This window comes from Juglans regia, chromosome 2, assembly GCF_001411555.2.
Source record: "Juglans regia cultivar Chandler chromosome 2, Walnut 2.0, whole genome shotgun sequence".
NCBI lineage: Eukaryota > Viridiplantae > Streptophyta > Magnoliopsida > Fagales > Juglandaceae > Juglans > Juglans regia.
In genome coordinates, this window is record NC_049902.1 from 29,166,070 (window position 1) to 29,181,838 (window position 15,769).

Sequence of the window (15,769 nt, forward strand, 5' to 3'; positions counted from 1 at the left end):
AAATTGTGGGTTGTTATTCAATGTTTCTATAAATAGAGAAATATATTGTATTTGAAAGATAATGAAAAACAATAAAGCATTTTTGACAGCTTCCTCTTTGTATTTTGTGTATGGCCTTTTCACAAACACTTGGTGGGTCATTGTATTTTTTAGGCTTGAATTAATAAACATCTGTTTTAAAAGTTGATATTTCAGAGAAAATCATAACTAATATATCAATTGTTTTCAACTGGAAAAGCATTCTCTTTCTCTTTCTCCACACCAATTACTAATTTACTATGATTTTATTTTTGCGAGTGAAATTGACATTCTAAATGAGTAATGTGTCATTTTCTGATTTTCCCAATCAAAAAATTGACAATCATTGTCTCTTTTGGTCTTGCAATTTTTTCTGCTAGACTACTTTCCTGTTTTGTTTAATTTTAATATACTCTAACATGCTAATTGATGATAATATACTCAATCCTTGATACACTCAAATAAATATTGCAGTACCAATACTGTAAAATAACAATCATTGGATTAGGTCATCTGATAAAATATTGTTCATTACAAACTGTTCATTACAAAATAGTTGATTACAACAGCTTGTTATTATTGTCACGTCCAATTTTAGTCCACTTTCTGACCTCTATGGATCCTTAATTCCTTATTATTAGAATAATATTTCCATAAATATGAACAAAAGTCTCATTGTTTTGCTTGTTTTTTAGAGATGAAGCTTGTGTGAAGGAGTTTAACTTAAAGCAGATGTGGAAGAGTCCAATGTTTAAGTAATGTTTTTTATATTTGTATTAATATGACTTTTCGGTTTATATATATTTATGTTTTGTATTGATGTAAATATGAGAGGATGAGACAGTGAGAGCTATGTATTGATGTAATCATATAAATATGCTTTTATTTTTTTTCTTTTTTTATTTGAAGTTTGAAATTTGGATAAATTGGATGATTACTTATTAGTTATTACTTATTAAGGATTTTAATAATTAGGCATTGTTTTAAATTTTTATCTCTATTTTGTTTCAATTTTATTACTATGATTGATAATCTTGTTTCAGTTGTTTGGATAAATATAGAAAATTTATATCCTTTTATAGTAAATCTTTTTAAACTTATTGTATATAGACAAATTTCTTTTTATGATTATTTTTATTTTCCTTTCAAGTTCTTTTTTGGTACTTTTGGCCTTAAAATTGGATAAAATGTTAGTGGGCTGAAAAGTTAAAATGACTGTTGGGCCGAAAAATATAGGATATAACGATTGGGCCAAAGGCCCATTTGGTACAGGGTTGGAAAACCCTGGACTGAATAGGTCCGGTCCAGTCCACAAAACCCTTGGAGACCGACCGGATCGGACCGAGATCACCCCTAATCTAAACACTGTTCACCGCTGGATGTACGCTTGGACACCATACAGTCACACCGGATCACCGTCGGGGGCTCCACACCTCGTCGATCGAGGCCCACGCCACCTCAACGCGTCCGAGAATGGATCTTTCTTCCTTTCCCAGCTACGCCCTTTTTGGACTTTAACAAGAGTTATAAAAAGAATTACAAAGAAAAAAAGACTATAAGTTTACATGGCTTGATTTGTTACGTCATAAGATGGTAAAGAGTCAGGTTATAAAGATCCTTTATTGTAAAAAGAACTAATATTATCTGAATTGGTGCTGCTAAATATCTCTTGTATACACTTGGAAGCTATGTTTTCTTTCGAATCCAACAGGACCAACAACAGAAAATTAAATATTCTTGCCACTGCAACTGTATGTGGGTATTGATCATATTTGCGCGCGCGCGCTCGCACACACACACACAAAGATAGATATATATATATATATATTCCTGATGAAGAACTTGATTGCACTGATTTTAATAAATGAAGTATTCCTAAAACTGATGCTCTCCATTTATTAAAATCAGTGCTATAGTTATTTACAAAATTAGTTGGATTCAGTCTATCTTTAAGATTGCGTTTAATGTTAAAACTGTTGAACAAACTTATGCTATATCCAAAACCCATGAAAAATGTTGTTTGTTTAATCGAAAATCCATTCATGATTTTCTAATTAATTGTTACAAATTTTCACATATTGGTTCTGTTCAAGTTTCTGTTAAACCCCTTACTCATAAGGGCATAAATGCTTCTATACTTTTATGTTTAAGGGATGCCGGATTCAAAAAGTTTAAAACTAGCATACTTGGCATGATTCACTCGTCTTTTTTAATGACATTGTTCATTTTGATTGTTTTCCTGATCTAACCATTCCTTTAGATCATCCTAATATTCATAAAACTTTAACTTTGAATATTTTGATAACTGATTATGATATGGATGAAGGAAGTAAACCCCTTTCTGTAGTTTATCGTATTTACTACAAAGTGCTGAAAACTAATTTAAATCTAAAGTTGGTTTGAAGAATTTAGGTGATAAAACTTTTCTAATAGTTCTACCCCTAGTGCTAAAATCCAAATTCTAAAAATGATTCATTGGAAAGATGTTATTCTTCCTAATGATCGCTTATTGGAACATAAATTTCAGCCTGCTAAATTTTTTTCTGATGAGATTAATCTTGATTATATTCACCAATATCTTGATTCTACTGTCAAGATAAGTTTTGATAATAAGGTTAATATACCTTTATTGATCAATGAAAGGAAAAATTATTTTGCTGGATCTATTGCTTCAGAAAATCTAGTAAGGGGAGAGATCAAGATCTTAATGATTTTCTAGAAAGTACTGTTAAGCCTAATTTAAAGCTAAAGGGAGTTGCTAGTAATACTTCCCAAGTTAGCACTGCTTATTATACTACTAAAAATGAAGATTTATTTAAAAAGGATCAAGCTATTAAAGAAGAAGAAAAAGAAGAAGAGACATCTTCCATGTCTCCTATTTCTTCTGATTTTGCCACTCCTATTATTCACAACTAGCTATCTCTAATAAAAAAGAGCTTTTGAAATTAATTTGATTTCTTTGTATGATGAGTAGAGTTCTATTAAAAACAAAGAAAAAAGAAAATTATATCATGCTACTTTTGATAACAAAGAAAAATTACATGTTCAAAGAAAATGGAAAGAAAAAAAGCATGAAATGCAAAAGCGTATACTATTTTTTGATTTTATTGAAAACTACCATATTTCAAAGAATGTTTCTTAGAATAGTTTAATTATGGTCAAAAAATCAAATTATACAGAAAACACATATATTATTCAGTCAAGCAGTCCATCTCTTGAGATGATTATTATTAACCATCAAGGATATGAGGTTAAAGCTTCCCCTTTTAAAATTCCCATTTTTTATTCAAATGCTCCTATTTCTATTGAGACAAAAAGGATTATAGATCAAAATAATTTTCTCAATAGTTCTTTACATGTTACTGGTCAACAATTGGATCGTATTAAAGAAAAAATTTGAAAAACCTTTTTCTTCTATTAAGATTGAAAAATTTTTGGTCAACTTACCTGAACAATGCAAGGTCTAAGTCTTAAGACTAACCAAGCCAAAACATTTTAAAAAACTGACCAAATTCTTTACGATTTACAAAATGTAAAAACTAAGAATACTAAAGTTTATGCTGGTAATATTGCTTGTGTTATTAATAGTAAAGGCAAAAAGGTAATCTCTAATGAAGACTCAGAAACTGAATCTTCTAATTTCTCAAAAGATTGGGATATTGCTACACTTGAAGAAAATTTAGGAAAAATTGATTTGGTAAAACCTAAGATAAAAAGGTTTTCAAGCAAACCTAATCCCATGAGTTTTACAAAAAACTGGTACTCCGAACCTACTTCTCTTGATCTACAGTTTGAAGAAAGATTTTTCCAAATATAGTTTTCTGTTTCTTCTGACAAACTTTATGAAGGGAATATTGATGGATTATCTGGAAAAGAAAGCCTCAATACAATGAATACGATGTTTATGGTTGCTAATGCTTACGTTATTAACCATAATCTTACCCATGTTGAAATTGTTGATTTATTAGTTACTAGATTTTCTGGGACTCTTCATCATTTGTTGGGTAAGCTTCTTACTCATGATTCAAGAAAAATCATCAGAAATGTTGTTTAGCATGATGATGATGGAATGTCTATTTTTTCTACAACTATAGGTCAGGGTATCCCTGATGGTGTTAACACTCTGATTTATACTATTGATAAACATTTTCTTGGCACCCCTTCTAATATTACTACTCGTATCAGTGATTATTTGAATAACTTAAGATGTCCTGCTATGTCTGACTACAAATGATATCAAAATGTTTTCTTTTCCAGAGAAATGCTACGGGAAGATAGTTTGAAACCACATTGGAAAGAGAAATTTATTGATGGACTACCTCATCTATTTGCTCATAAGGTCAAGGATCAACTTACCAACATTACTAGTTTGCTCAATAATGGTAATTTCACATATGGTGATATTTTCAGTACTATAAAAAAAAATTTGGTATTAGAATGTGAAATGATAATAAAAAAAAAAAAAAACATTATGAAAATATCTAAAAAATACCAAGAAAGCTAAATATAAAATGAGAAATTTCTTCATTTTCGCAAGCCCAACTTTAAAGACTCGAGTCGCAAGAACCTGATCCAAAGACGTATGAAACACAACGTTAACAGGCTGTAAACACCTCACCAAGTGGATACTAACCATGGCAACAAAAAAACATCTCACCAAGTGAGTATTTGCAGTAAACAATCGGAGAGGAATCTCAATGATTAGTACCAGTCAAAACGAAGCTCTTGCTATCAAGAACAACATATTGTAATTTTGTCAAAATTAGACCACAGATGATCCCTCAAAACTCTGATGAAAATTAGAGAAATATTCTCACTCTTTTGTGCGTACGACACTTCTCTCTTTCTTTCTTTTTTTCCTTTTCTTTTCCCACACCACACACAACATAACCTACTTATAATAACAAAATCCTAACTCTAACAGCTTACCAAATTTCCCTAAGGGCTTAAATGGGCTTCTCTCACTTGGAGGGACCCACGCAACAAATGTCCCCCTCTCGACTATGTGAGGGGATCCATCAAGCCTACTTTTCCTCTACATACTTCAAGTTTTTGTATAAACAATGGTTTTTTCATTATATCTGATCCATTTTCATTAGTATGGATTTTCCCAATCTGTATTAACTTCATCTCTAATGCAACACGAATCCAGAATACGTCACATCAATATGCTTAGATCTTGAATGAGAAGTTGAGTTATTCCTGAGATGAATAACACTCTGATTATCATTGTAGAGAATATACTTTTCTTGTTCTTGACCTGATTCTTCTAAGAGATTTTTCATCCATAACAACTCTTTGCTAACTTCAGTGATGACAATATACTTTGCCTCTATAGTATACAAAGCAACACATTTTTGCAGTCTGGATTGCCATGACACAACTGCCCTTGAATAAGTAATCAAGTATTTTGAAATAGACTTTTTGGAATCAATATCACCAGTTATATCTGCATCTATAAACCCATCAAGCATAGGCTTACAATATCCAAAGCACAAATATGCATTGGAAGTACCTCTGAGATACCTAAGAATCCATTTAAAGTTGCCAATGCTTTTTTCCAGGATTAGAGAGAAATTGACTAAAACCTCTAACAACATGAGCGATAATAGGTGTTGTGCACACCATGACATACATTAAGCTACCCACAACTGATGCATAAGGCACATTTTGCATGTTTTCCTTCTCTTTCTCCCTTGTAAGACTCTACTTTGAACTTAGCTTCGAATAACTTTCAAGTAGAGAACTCATTGTTTTTGCCTTGCCCATATTGAACCTGTCTAGTACCTTCTTGACATAACTCTCTTGAAATAGCCACAGCTGGGCATTCTTTCTATCATGAGAGGTCTTCATACCAAGGATTTGTTTTGGAGGCATGAAGCATTTCATAGCAAAAAAACTTGCTCAACTCTTTTCTCAATTTGCCAAATTTTTCAGAATCATGACCAACTATCAATATGTCATCCACATATAGTAAGAGAATAATAAAGCCACCATTAGAGAACTTTTTGACAAACGCACAATGATCAAAATTAGTTTTATCATACTCGTGCTCAACCAAAGAATCAAATCTTTTATACCACTATCTAGGTGTCCGCTTGAGTTCCTATAAACTCATTTTCAATCGATACACAAGATTTTTTTTCCCTTTTTGTGAAACCCTTTGCTTGCTCCAAATATAATTCCTCCTCTAATTCACCATAGAGGAAAGCAATCTTCACATCAAGCTATTCGATTTCTAAATTATACTAGCAGCCAAACCCAATAGAAGTTTGATAGAAGACATTTGTAGAGGTGTTCATTCGGATTTCAACCCTGGAATCCGGGTATACCTGGACCGGGTTGGTCTGGGTCAAACTCGGGCCGAAATCCCGTTGGATCCTGGTTTTTGAAACCCAGAAACCCAGGTTCCGGGTTGTATCCAGATTTTTTTTTCCTTCAACTTTGGGTTTTTTTCCTTCAACTTTCCCAACAACCAAACAGATTCATTAAACTTTGAGCATAGATGAGTACATACAGAGTGAAAAGGACGAAGTAAACAAATTTGGGTTTTTTTCCCTCAACTTTCCCAACAACCAAACAGATTCATTAAAATAGAGAATCAACGAATCCATAAACAAGTCGATACCCAATACAGATTAAACAAAAAAACAAGTTTCCAAACATTCCAAAAACCCCACGGCCACCAGCAAACAGATGGTCAAAGCATCCATCCACCACCGCACAACCCATCTTAACGGTAAATAGTTCACACACCCAATGACCTTGTACTCATGCATAGAAAAATAGTTACAAGGGGGGGGGGGGAGAGAGAGAGAGAGAGAGAGAGAGAGAGAGAGAGCGAGCGAGAGAGACAGAGAGAGAACCAGAACAATGACTTAGAGGCAAAGGTCGACGGCGAAGGAGATGTGGCGACGAAGTCATGATGGCGGTGGTTAGGGACCTAGGGTTTCTGCTTCTGCCACAGCGCAACAAGAGAGAGAGCGAGAGACTAGAGAGAGAGAGAGAGAGAGAGAGAGAGAGGTGAGTTGGGGGGTTTATTGGAACAATGACCAAGAGGCAAAGGTTGACGGCGACGGGGTCACGATGGCGGCGACTAGAGTTTCTGCTTCTCTCGCAGCGCAACGAGAGAGAGAGAGAGCGAGAGACTAGAGAGAGAGAGGGAGAGAGAGAGAAGTGAGTCGGGGGGGATTTACCAATCAAAGGATTTTTTTAAAAAGACTCGTGTACTGGGTCCCAAACCCATACCCTAACCGTGTTGGTCCAGGTTTTGCAATCCGGGTTTCAAATCCATTTTGATCCGGGCCGAGACCCGGAATCGGAATCCTGTTTTCCGGGTTCCGGGCCTGGCCGGGAAAAAATTCAGCCTGAATGAACAGTGCTAGACATTTGTGATGACGTCTAGCCAGATGCGATTCAATTTTACTTATATGGCACTTTAATATAAGATCTATCTTCCTTCACCCAAGGATTGTGAGGACACGAAGTGGATCTCCCCAACGATTGCTCTAGAATAATAAGGTGCAATCACACCAACCACCATGGTCTATGCCTTAAGGTTCATAATCCGCTTATCAGTTTGTACTGAAATCGACATTTTTTGCAGCTCCCCCTTGGGGGAAAGGTAGGTAACATTTATTTGTTGCCAGTGCCCGTCTTTTATTTTCTTTTGTGCAGTACTAGTTTTAATGGGTGTTTGTCGGGATCCCTATCCACTATTCATATATTCCTGATCTATCTATTAATCATTATATGTAGAGCTTGCTTAGAAAAAAAAAATATAGAGAAACAATAGAGTCTAGACTCCATACAACAGTGGAAATGCAAAATAGTAGGAAGATGCAATGAAAAAAGCTCTAAATCCCATTTCCTTTTTCACAAGACATTCAACTTTTGCCATGCTTATTTTCAACTCTTAATACCACATAGCACAAATGTTGGCCTACTATATAATTTTCCAAAGGTTACAGATAAATTATATAGTGTTCCACTCATATAAGAGCAAGAATAATATAGACAGTATAAAGCAAATTGGCTAATTTGAATCCGTAAGAGGAAGAGAAACTAGCCCATAAAGAGCCAAAGCTAGACATGTTGAAGTTGCAGTAGTTTTGAATGGTATTCTTCCTTTATCATTCCTCAAGACCATGGCTTCGTAAATTGGCAAGGCATTCAGCACTACAAAACCTGCTAAGAACATCTGCAGAAATAGACCCTCCATTTTCCTACCTCTTAGAACTTGTACAAGCCCCGTAAGAAATGATACCAAGTTGACAATGGCTGCTGTTATTAATGGCACAAACATGTTTGATGAGGCTCCAAACTCGAACATACCTTGCCCATATCTTTTGCTTTGTTCATTATCGATCACTTTGCTGGTCAAACCGAAACCATATGTGGAAATGCCTAAACATTTGAGGAAGAACTCGAGGCATCCATACCCAAAGGATGAGAGCCCCCGTATCATCCACATTCTCTGATCATTCCACCAGTTTTGAACTGTTCCTTCCTCTATCATAAATTCAAGGAGATCTTGTCCATAGGCTCCAAGGACAAGAAACACATACAAGATAAAACTAGGCTCTGATAGCTGCAATATTGTTTCACCAATAAGTAAAATCTAAATGGATGGAAGGTAGAATAATAAAAGGAGAGGCTTAATGTTCAAAAGATTGACCATGAAAAAATGTGCTAGTAATCTTTTTCTATTCATCAAAAACAGTCTTGATTAGTAGCTAAGTAATGAATAAAAAAAATCTATAACCTGTAAAAAGCATACCTTTGGAAATACAGAAAGTCCATGGAGAAGGCATAGTTGGGGGAGGAACGCATAGAGGGTGAGAGGAATAAACCAGGTGGACCAGAAACAATAATGAGTGTAGGCAAGGCTCATAAGAGGGCCCAAAGATCTAATACCGAATGTTAAGGGACTAAAACTGGAAAAGGCAACCTGGAGAGAACCAATGGACCATCGCTGGACTTGGTTTAGGACATCGACAAGGCTGATTGGTGCATCACCCAAAAAGGCTGCCCTCTTAGGGTTGCAAAATATGGACCTCCATCCCTCGCATTGTAGTCGAAGCCCCGTGAAGAAGTCCTCTACAAGTGATCCATATCTAAAGCCCACCTATATATCCAATTTGTACATCCAATCCATTTATTCTAATTCAAACCATAATTCTCCATTTGAATTCCAATGCTCTACAAATATCCTCTTTATGTTAGAACACAATTAAGTGGATAATTGAGATTCTTGATTGTTTGGATGAATTGAACGGTTCAATACAAAGAGAAATATGTATAGTATTAAATGCATATTTGGAGTTCATACTGTCAGAAAATCCTACGTGTACTGCATTAAATGTTGTAGAATCTACATGATGCAATTTAGTTAAAATCATCAATTCATTTCCAATAAAATGAGAGACAATAAGAAAAAACTAAGAGGTTTCCAAGATTGTTTAACTGATGATTGAACCATGTGCTACAAATGGTAAACTTTTTTTTCAAAGAGTTTTATGATCAAGTATTGAAATAGTTTGCGGTTTACCATTTGCACTAGTTTATTTACCTTTTTTAAACCTTCTACTTCTTATGATTCTGAATTTGATTAGATCAGCCTCTATCAAGCTCCATTACTATTTGACATGTGTAATTTAAAAAAAAAAACTACGAAAAAGTTAATTAATAAATAGCAAGTCTTGCATTCTAGAAAAATTTAAAGGTTTGAACTACTCCAAATAGAATGATCTCAGATCTCTAGTTTTTTTAATATAATTGAAAGCTACTAATTAACACTATGGTGCTAAATAATAAGAAAAAGCTGACCTCATAACCCCATTTGGTCTTGTACTCATAGTTACACCTTGCAACCTTGTGTGCCAATTCCAAAACCGGTTGGGACTGGATGGACTTGTCAACAACACTGTCGGGGCAAAGTTCTGGGATCTCCGGTGGCACAATGTTTGATGGGCTGCCAAAGAAAGCTCGTCGGTTGAAGAAACATCCGGTTCCAATATAATTAGGGCCCAACATTCCGTCCAATCCCAAGAGATTAGAACAAAACGGTCGTTTATATTCACAACTATAGGTATCGTTCTTGTTGATCCCATGAAAGATTTGAGGGAATTGAACATACGCTAATTGGGACATGAGTTTAGGGTCTAATAGGTAACACAATGCACGAAGAGGTGTTCGTGGGTCATTAGAATACATGTCACAATCCAGGTTGAGGATTATGGGTGCGTTGGTCATGGTGGCTGACACTCGAAGCTTCAATACACGATGACAAAGAGAAAACAAAAAAAATACATGAAAATGAATGATGAAAAACAGTTAACAAAAAATATCATTGTGGTTCATTTTGGTGTAGATATAGGCAAGCTTACCATGACGTTGAGGGCACCTGCCTTGAAATTGTGGGGTGAAGTCTTGCTCTTTTCCCTAGAGACATAGATGAGGTTCGGCATCAAATGGTTGGTCGCATCTTTGTTTTTGCAACTCTCTAATAAGACCTGCCCATGGTTGATTTAAGCTGCCAATTAATATCTAATTAGGAACTAATAAAATTAATAAGATAAGAAAAATGTTATTTGTACTAATTATAATTTTTATTTACATAACAATCGTACTGACATGTCAATAAAAAAATTAATACAATGAGTCTTGTATATAAAATTATAAATATATATATATATATATATATATATATATATATATAATGCTACTCATACTATAAATGTACGTACCTGGATTACAGTGGGATGGTCTTGCCAGGTAAATCCATGATCTACCCATTTGCTGAAAGCCTTGCGCTCTAGCTCCTCAGTGATATACTCTTCGCCAACTTTCCCTTTCTCAAGGACTTTCTCTACCCTTCGTTTCATGCTTTCATACATTTTCTGTGATAACGTACATTTTGAACAAGAGGAGTACTGATAAGTTAATAAACGAATTAACAATGAGACAATTCTACGTCTAACCCAACAAAATCAGATACAGAAAGTTTCTCAATAGAATGTAGAGAATTAAAATATACGAAAATATTTAAGGGACGATCATCGTGACCATATTCAACAATTGAGGCATTGATTAATGTCTAAATAATAAATCTATTTGCAAACTTTTACGTCATACACCATTCAAGTGACATAATTTGATTTGAAAGATAAATTTAAAATTTTGAATATTACAAATCAAATTATGTTATATAGATGGTGTGTGGTATAAAAGTTTTCAAATAACACTACTCAAGTGTTTCCTATTACACATTAAGTGGGATTAATGGGCCCATTTATATAGTATGTTGATTTAACAATATATATATATATATATATATATAGTTCTAAATGTAATATAATTAATCATATAATATGCGAAACATGGTAGATGACATTAATAGACGTGGCAAGATTAACATTAACTCTGTCCCCAAAAATTACTCTTTAATTTTTCATTCTGAACTAATGATTGGAAACGTCCAAAAAATAGAAACGACAATTATTTTGGTCCATAGGTACTTAATTATCTCTGTCGGCCATATTTTACTTCCTTGGTGTATTTTCAGTCGAAAACAAACAGAGTCGGTAAGTCCGGATTTTCTGAAATTGTTAAAATTCTGAAATTGGTTCTCATATCTCTGCGTGAAGGCCGGAACGGGGATTTTTGGAAGAGAGAGAACAATTAGAGCATAGAGAATTACCTACTGTGCCGATGTGGCCTGGATTTGGATTTGAAATTTTGGGGGAGACAGGTGAGGTGCTCTCGTGCTTGGGTATGAAATTTTGGTGTAGGCTTTCCGCGTGCTTTAAAAGAAATCTCAAATGCAAAAGTTTCGCCCAAAATTTTTAAAGAAAATGGATTTTGTACGGATTCACTATAAAAATTGTGAAAAATTCAATTTTTCTTAATATGATTTACTTTAAAGCTTATATAAAGTTTATATATTTAGATCTTGTACCTCAACGCCATCTTGTTTGAAAGAAAAAGAGAAGAAAAAAAGAAGAAGAAGAGAACACTAATGTCATGATCAGACAATTGTGTAGACTATTGTGTAAACTGATGTGTGTATATCATTTCATTTCTATTTATTGAGCAGTGATATTTAACAAATGTTTAAATACTCATTATTACCTGAATCTCCTCTGTATCAAAGAACCAAGAAGAGTGATTTGCTGCAAAATAAGTTTCTGGACTCCTCTCTATTATATTATTCTTCTTACAGAATGGTAACCAGTGATATGCAAATTTAGCAGCTTCCATGCAAGCAAATAGTGTCACCTGCGATCCCCCATCATCCGATACATAAACCGAGATCTTCTCCGTCGGATAGTCATAAGCCATGACCGATAAGGTTGTACTCACCAGCCTCAGCGGTGGCTCCTTGTATGGATCGGCGGTGCATATAAACACGTCCAATGCTGGAAAGTCTGAAGAAGATTTTTTTAGGAGTAGTGTCTTCTGGAGGTTTTCAGGATATTCATCACGATAAACGATGGTCATGAGAAAACACTGACGAGTGAACCACAAGAAAGCAAGGAAAGTATCGGAGACGAGGAAGGAGAGGGAAATGAGAAAGGATCCAAAGGTGGTGGAGTGGATGAGCTTGAGTGCATGGTGATGGAGCAGCACTAAGATGGCACAGAAGTAAACTGCCGCAAACATGCGGTTGAAGGCTGTGCGATGTGCATGTCTAAGGCTGTGAAGGAGAGGAGCGCGCGCGGGAGAGGTACTCAGGCTCTCATCCATTTCTTTTGGTGGTGTACAGCAGTTCTAGAGGATTGAAAGTAAGGATAAACTGGGGCTTAATTTATCGGCATGTTTGGAATCTACTTTTTAATTATGAAAAAGAAGTTTGTTCTTCCGGGACTATTTTGATATAGCAGTATATTACTAAAAGAAAATAATCTTTCATGAGACTATATACGATCTATCAACGTTCACAGAACCTTGAAAAACATAATCTTTTCCATTGCTGAACACTTTTATAAATGTGGGGTGGTCTCTCAATGTGAATGTGAGGCAAATCGATTCAGCTAGGTAATTTGCTAATTTCTAAATAAGTAGTTTTGTTTAAACGAAATATTTTAGTTAGAATTTTTTTTTTTTTTATAAAAATAAATCTATAAACTGACGTAACTTGATATAATACGTTATATTATAAAATTATTTTTATTATAAAATATATTTAATATATTATATAAAATTATATCAATCTGAATTTATTTTTATAAAATATATCTGTGGTGGTAGCTTTTTGTTTAAAAATTGATGTGTCATGTCATGTCATGTGTGGTGTGAATAGAGAGAAGAAAAACAAAACGTGGGAAATTATCTTTTGCAAGAAATCATATGTGGTTTGACTTTATGAAATTTTAGTATGTTATTTTTGTTGGTGACAATTTTGTTTTGATCGGTGCTAATAATTGCAAATTTGAAATTACTTTTTGGTTTTTACCGCAAATGCTCAATTGTTGAGATCTTTCTAGTTGCTCTAGTTTTAACTGAATTAGGTCCCATATTTTTCTCTTTGTATTGGAAGGTTTTACACGTAAAGATTTTGGTGTCTTGCTTGTCTGTTATTTAATTTTTTTTATTCTATTTGTGAGTTAATTTTTATTAAATTACCAATTTAATTACATAAAAAATTATAGAAAATATTGTTGTGTTCACTCTAACAAAATGGTAGCATAACTTGATAGGGGATCACAAATAGTATGATTAAACTCAATTCTTCCTAGTGATTAGACAATTACTTGATTTGAAACACAAGGCTAAAAGACATTATATTACTGTAAAGAGTTATTTTAACTTACTGTTGATTTGGCTGGTGTTCAATAAAAAATAAAAAATAAAAATTAATATTTAAATAAGTTTAGTGAATATTTGAAAAAAAAAATGATATTCGGTAACCCCACTAAGTGGATATAACATCATCCATATATATATATATATAAATATATATATATATATAATTTTAATTGTAGATATTAAAGTTAAAATAAAGTTGAAAGAGTCAATAATTGATCCATCGCGACTACTTGCAGCCATATCAGTACTGTGCTTTGCAGTACTGATTGATTGAGGATATATTTCCCTTGGCCAATAACGATTTCCTCGCTAAAACTTCTGAACATATTGACTAGATAAGTTTCAGTCAGTTAGCCAATCATATCAGGGAATTATTTTCTGAATGAAACCTAATAGCAATGTCAGCTTCAGCTAGTGGTACCCATGTCTTATTAGATTTGAATCAGGCTCTTGACTGTAAAATATAAATAAAAAGAGCACTCAGATTTCTCTGGCTCCACCATTTTGAATGGCATGGGTTGGGTTTGAAAAGTCATGTCGAATGCATTGTCTTTTTGTAATTTCGATTTGAGTTTAATTGGCGTGGTTATTTGAATTGAATTGTTAATTTGAAAATGGGTCGAGTCTATTCCTGCAAGGGATAATTATTTTTGGAAAGAATATTTAGTTTCATATGCAAACTCTTAAGTTGGAATTAGTGAAATGCTTTAATAAAATAGCCCTGCTGGTAGCTATGAGGGGAGAAATCCCCAGATGCTCAGGATGAGGCCCAGGCCCGTGAAGAAGAATAGGGATGGGCCAGGATGGCACAAAAGGCCCAAGGGGGAGAACGCAGGGCAAGAGTCCTGACAAGAGGACTGGAGACCATACAACCTGACACCATTAACCGAAAAGGACAAGGGTGCCTCTGCAACCTGATTCCACTAACCGAAAAGGACATGGGAGCCCATCTGGAGCCACACCTCATTTAATGGAGTAGAAACACACCTGACCGAGGCTACGCCTTATTTAATGGTGCAGGAGCAGGCACGCATGGCAAGGCCACGCTGCATTCAATGCGCCTCGAGGGATGGCACGCAATGCGAAAGCCCTCCTAAGTGTCAACAACAAATCTAGCCAGGCCTGACAGGACTGGTGGAAAGCAAGAGGTTGGCAAGGACGTGTGATCTTAGTACAAAGCCCCATACGGGTCATCATCACCTTGGGATTTGCCTAGACAAGGTATAAATACCCCTCACCCTATCAAGAGGGTGCTGACTTGCATTCTTTAACACTTCTTTGCTATCTCATTCTAGCTCTCACTTTCTCTCTTCACCTTCAATCTTGGACTAACTTGAGTGTCGGAGGTATCACGGCCCTCAAGCTCCCCCACTCTCCTCCTTACAGGGAAGAGCCCGAGTGTTGCTAACATGGAGTTGTCCGAGCCCGTGAAACACAACATTAACAGTAGCTTTATAGAGTCATGCACAAACGACGTCAATAGTTGCCTTTGTTTATTTTGAACTGTTAGATTTTAGAAAAATATGTTGTAGTACTGGTCTTTGAGTTTAGATTGATTGAAATTTGAATCAATGTTTTGAATACCGTACCGGATGACGTACCGATCAAGGCACAGGAACGAAATATTTCGGTACCGGTACCGTTTCGAGATAGCGTTTCGGGATAACGTTTCGGGATAGTCAATATATAAATAAATTATATATATAAATATATATAAAAATTATATTTCAAAATAATAGTTTATATATAAATAAATTATATATAAATACATATATATATAAATTGTAAATAGTCTAGTCTGAATTAGGGGTTAAAAAATAAATTTGTAGTTTGAAAAAACGAAAAAAAAAAAAAAAACACAGGCCGAAATATCGGCCGGTACCGGCCAAAATATAGGCCGGTACAGGCCGAAATTTAGGCCGAAACGGCCGGTATTTTGGCC

At 34.7% G+C, this 15,769-nt stretch overlaps 1 protein-coding gene across 7 annotated transcripts in view; it reads right to left on the reverse strand.

Annotated features, from left to right (window-relative positions):
• The window catches only part of LOC109002059 (cellulose synthase-like protein G3), a 72,632-nt gene that overhangs the window by 49,742 nt on the left and 7,121 nt on the right, over positions 1-15,769 (reverse strand). For 2 of the 7 annotated variants that reach the window (XM_035687322.1, XM_035687323.1), the window contains exon 1: positions 12,151-12,896. In XM_035687322.1, the coding sequence (XP_035543215.1) occupies positions 12,151-12,765 (615 nt within the window). In that variant the 5' untranslated portion in view covers positions 12,766-12,896. Of the gene's footprint in view, positions 1-7,853; positions 8,609-8,797; positions 9,146-9,846; positions 10,291-10,406; positions 10,553-10,766; positions 10,920-12,150; positions 12,907-15,769 lie in introns of those variants that run through there. The other 5 variants (XM_035687324.1, XM_035687329.1, XM_035687330.1 and 2 more) reach the window with 5 other exon arrangements.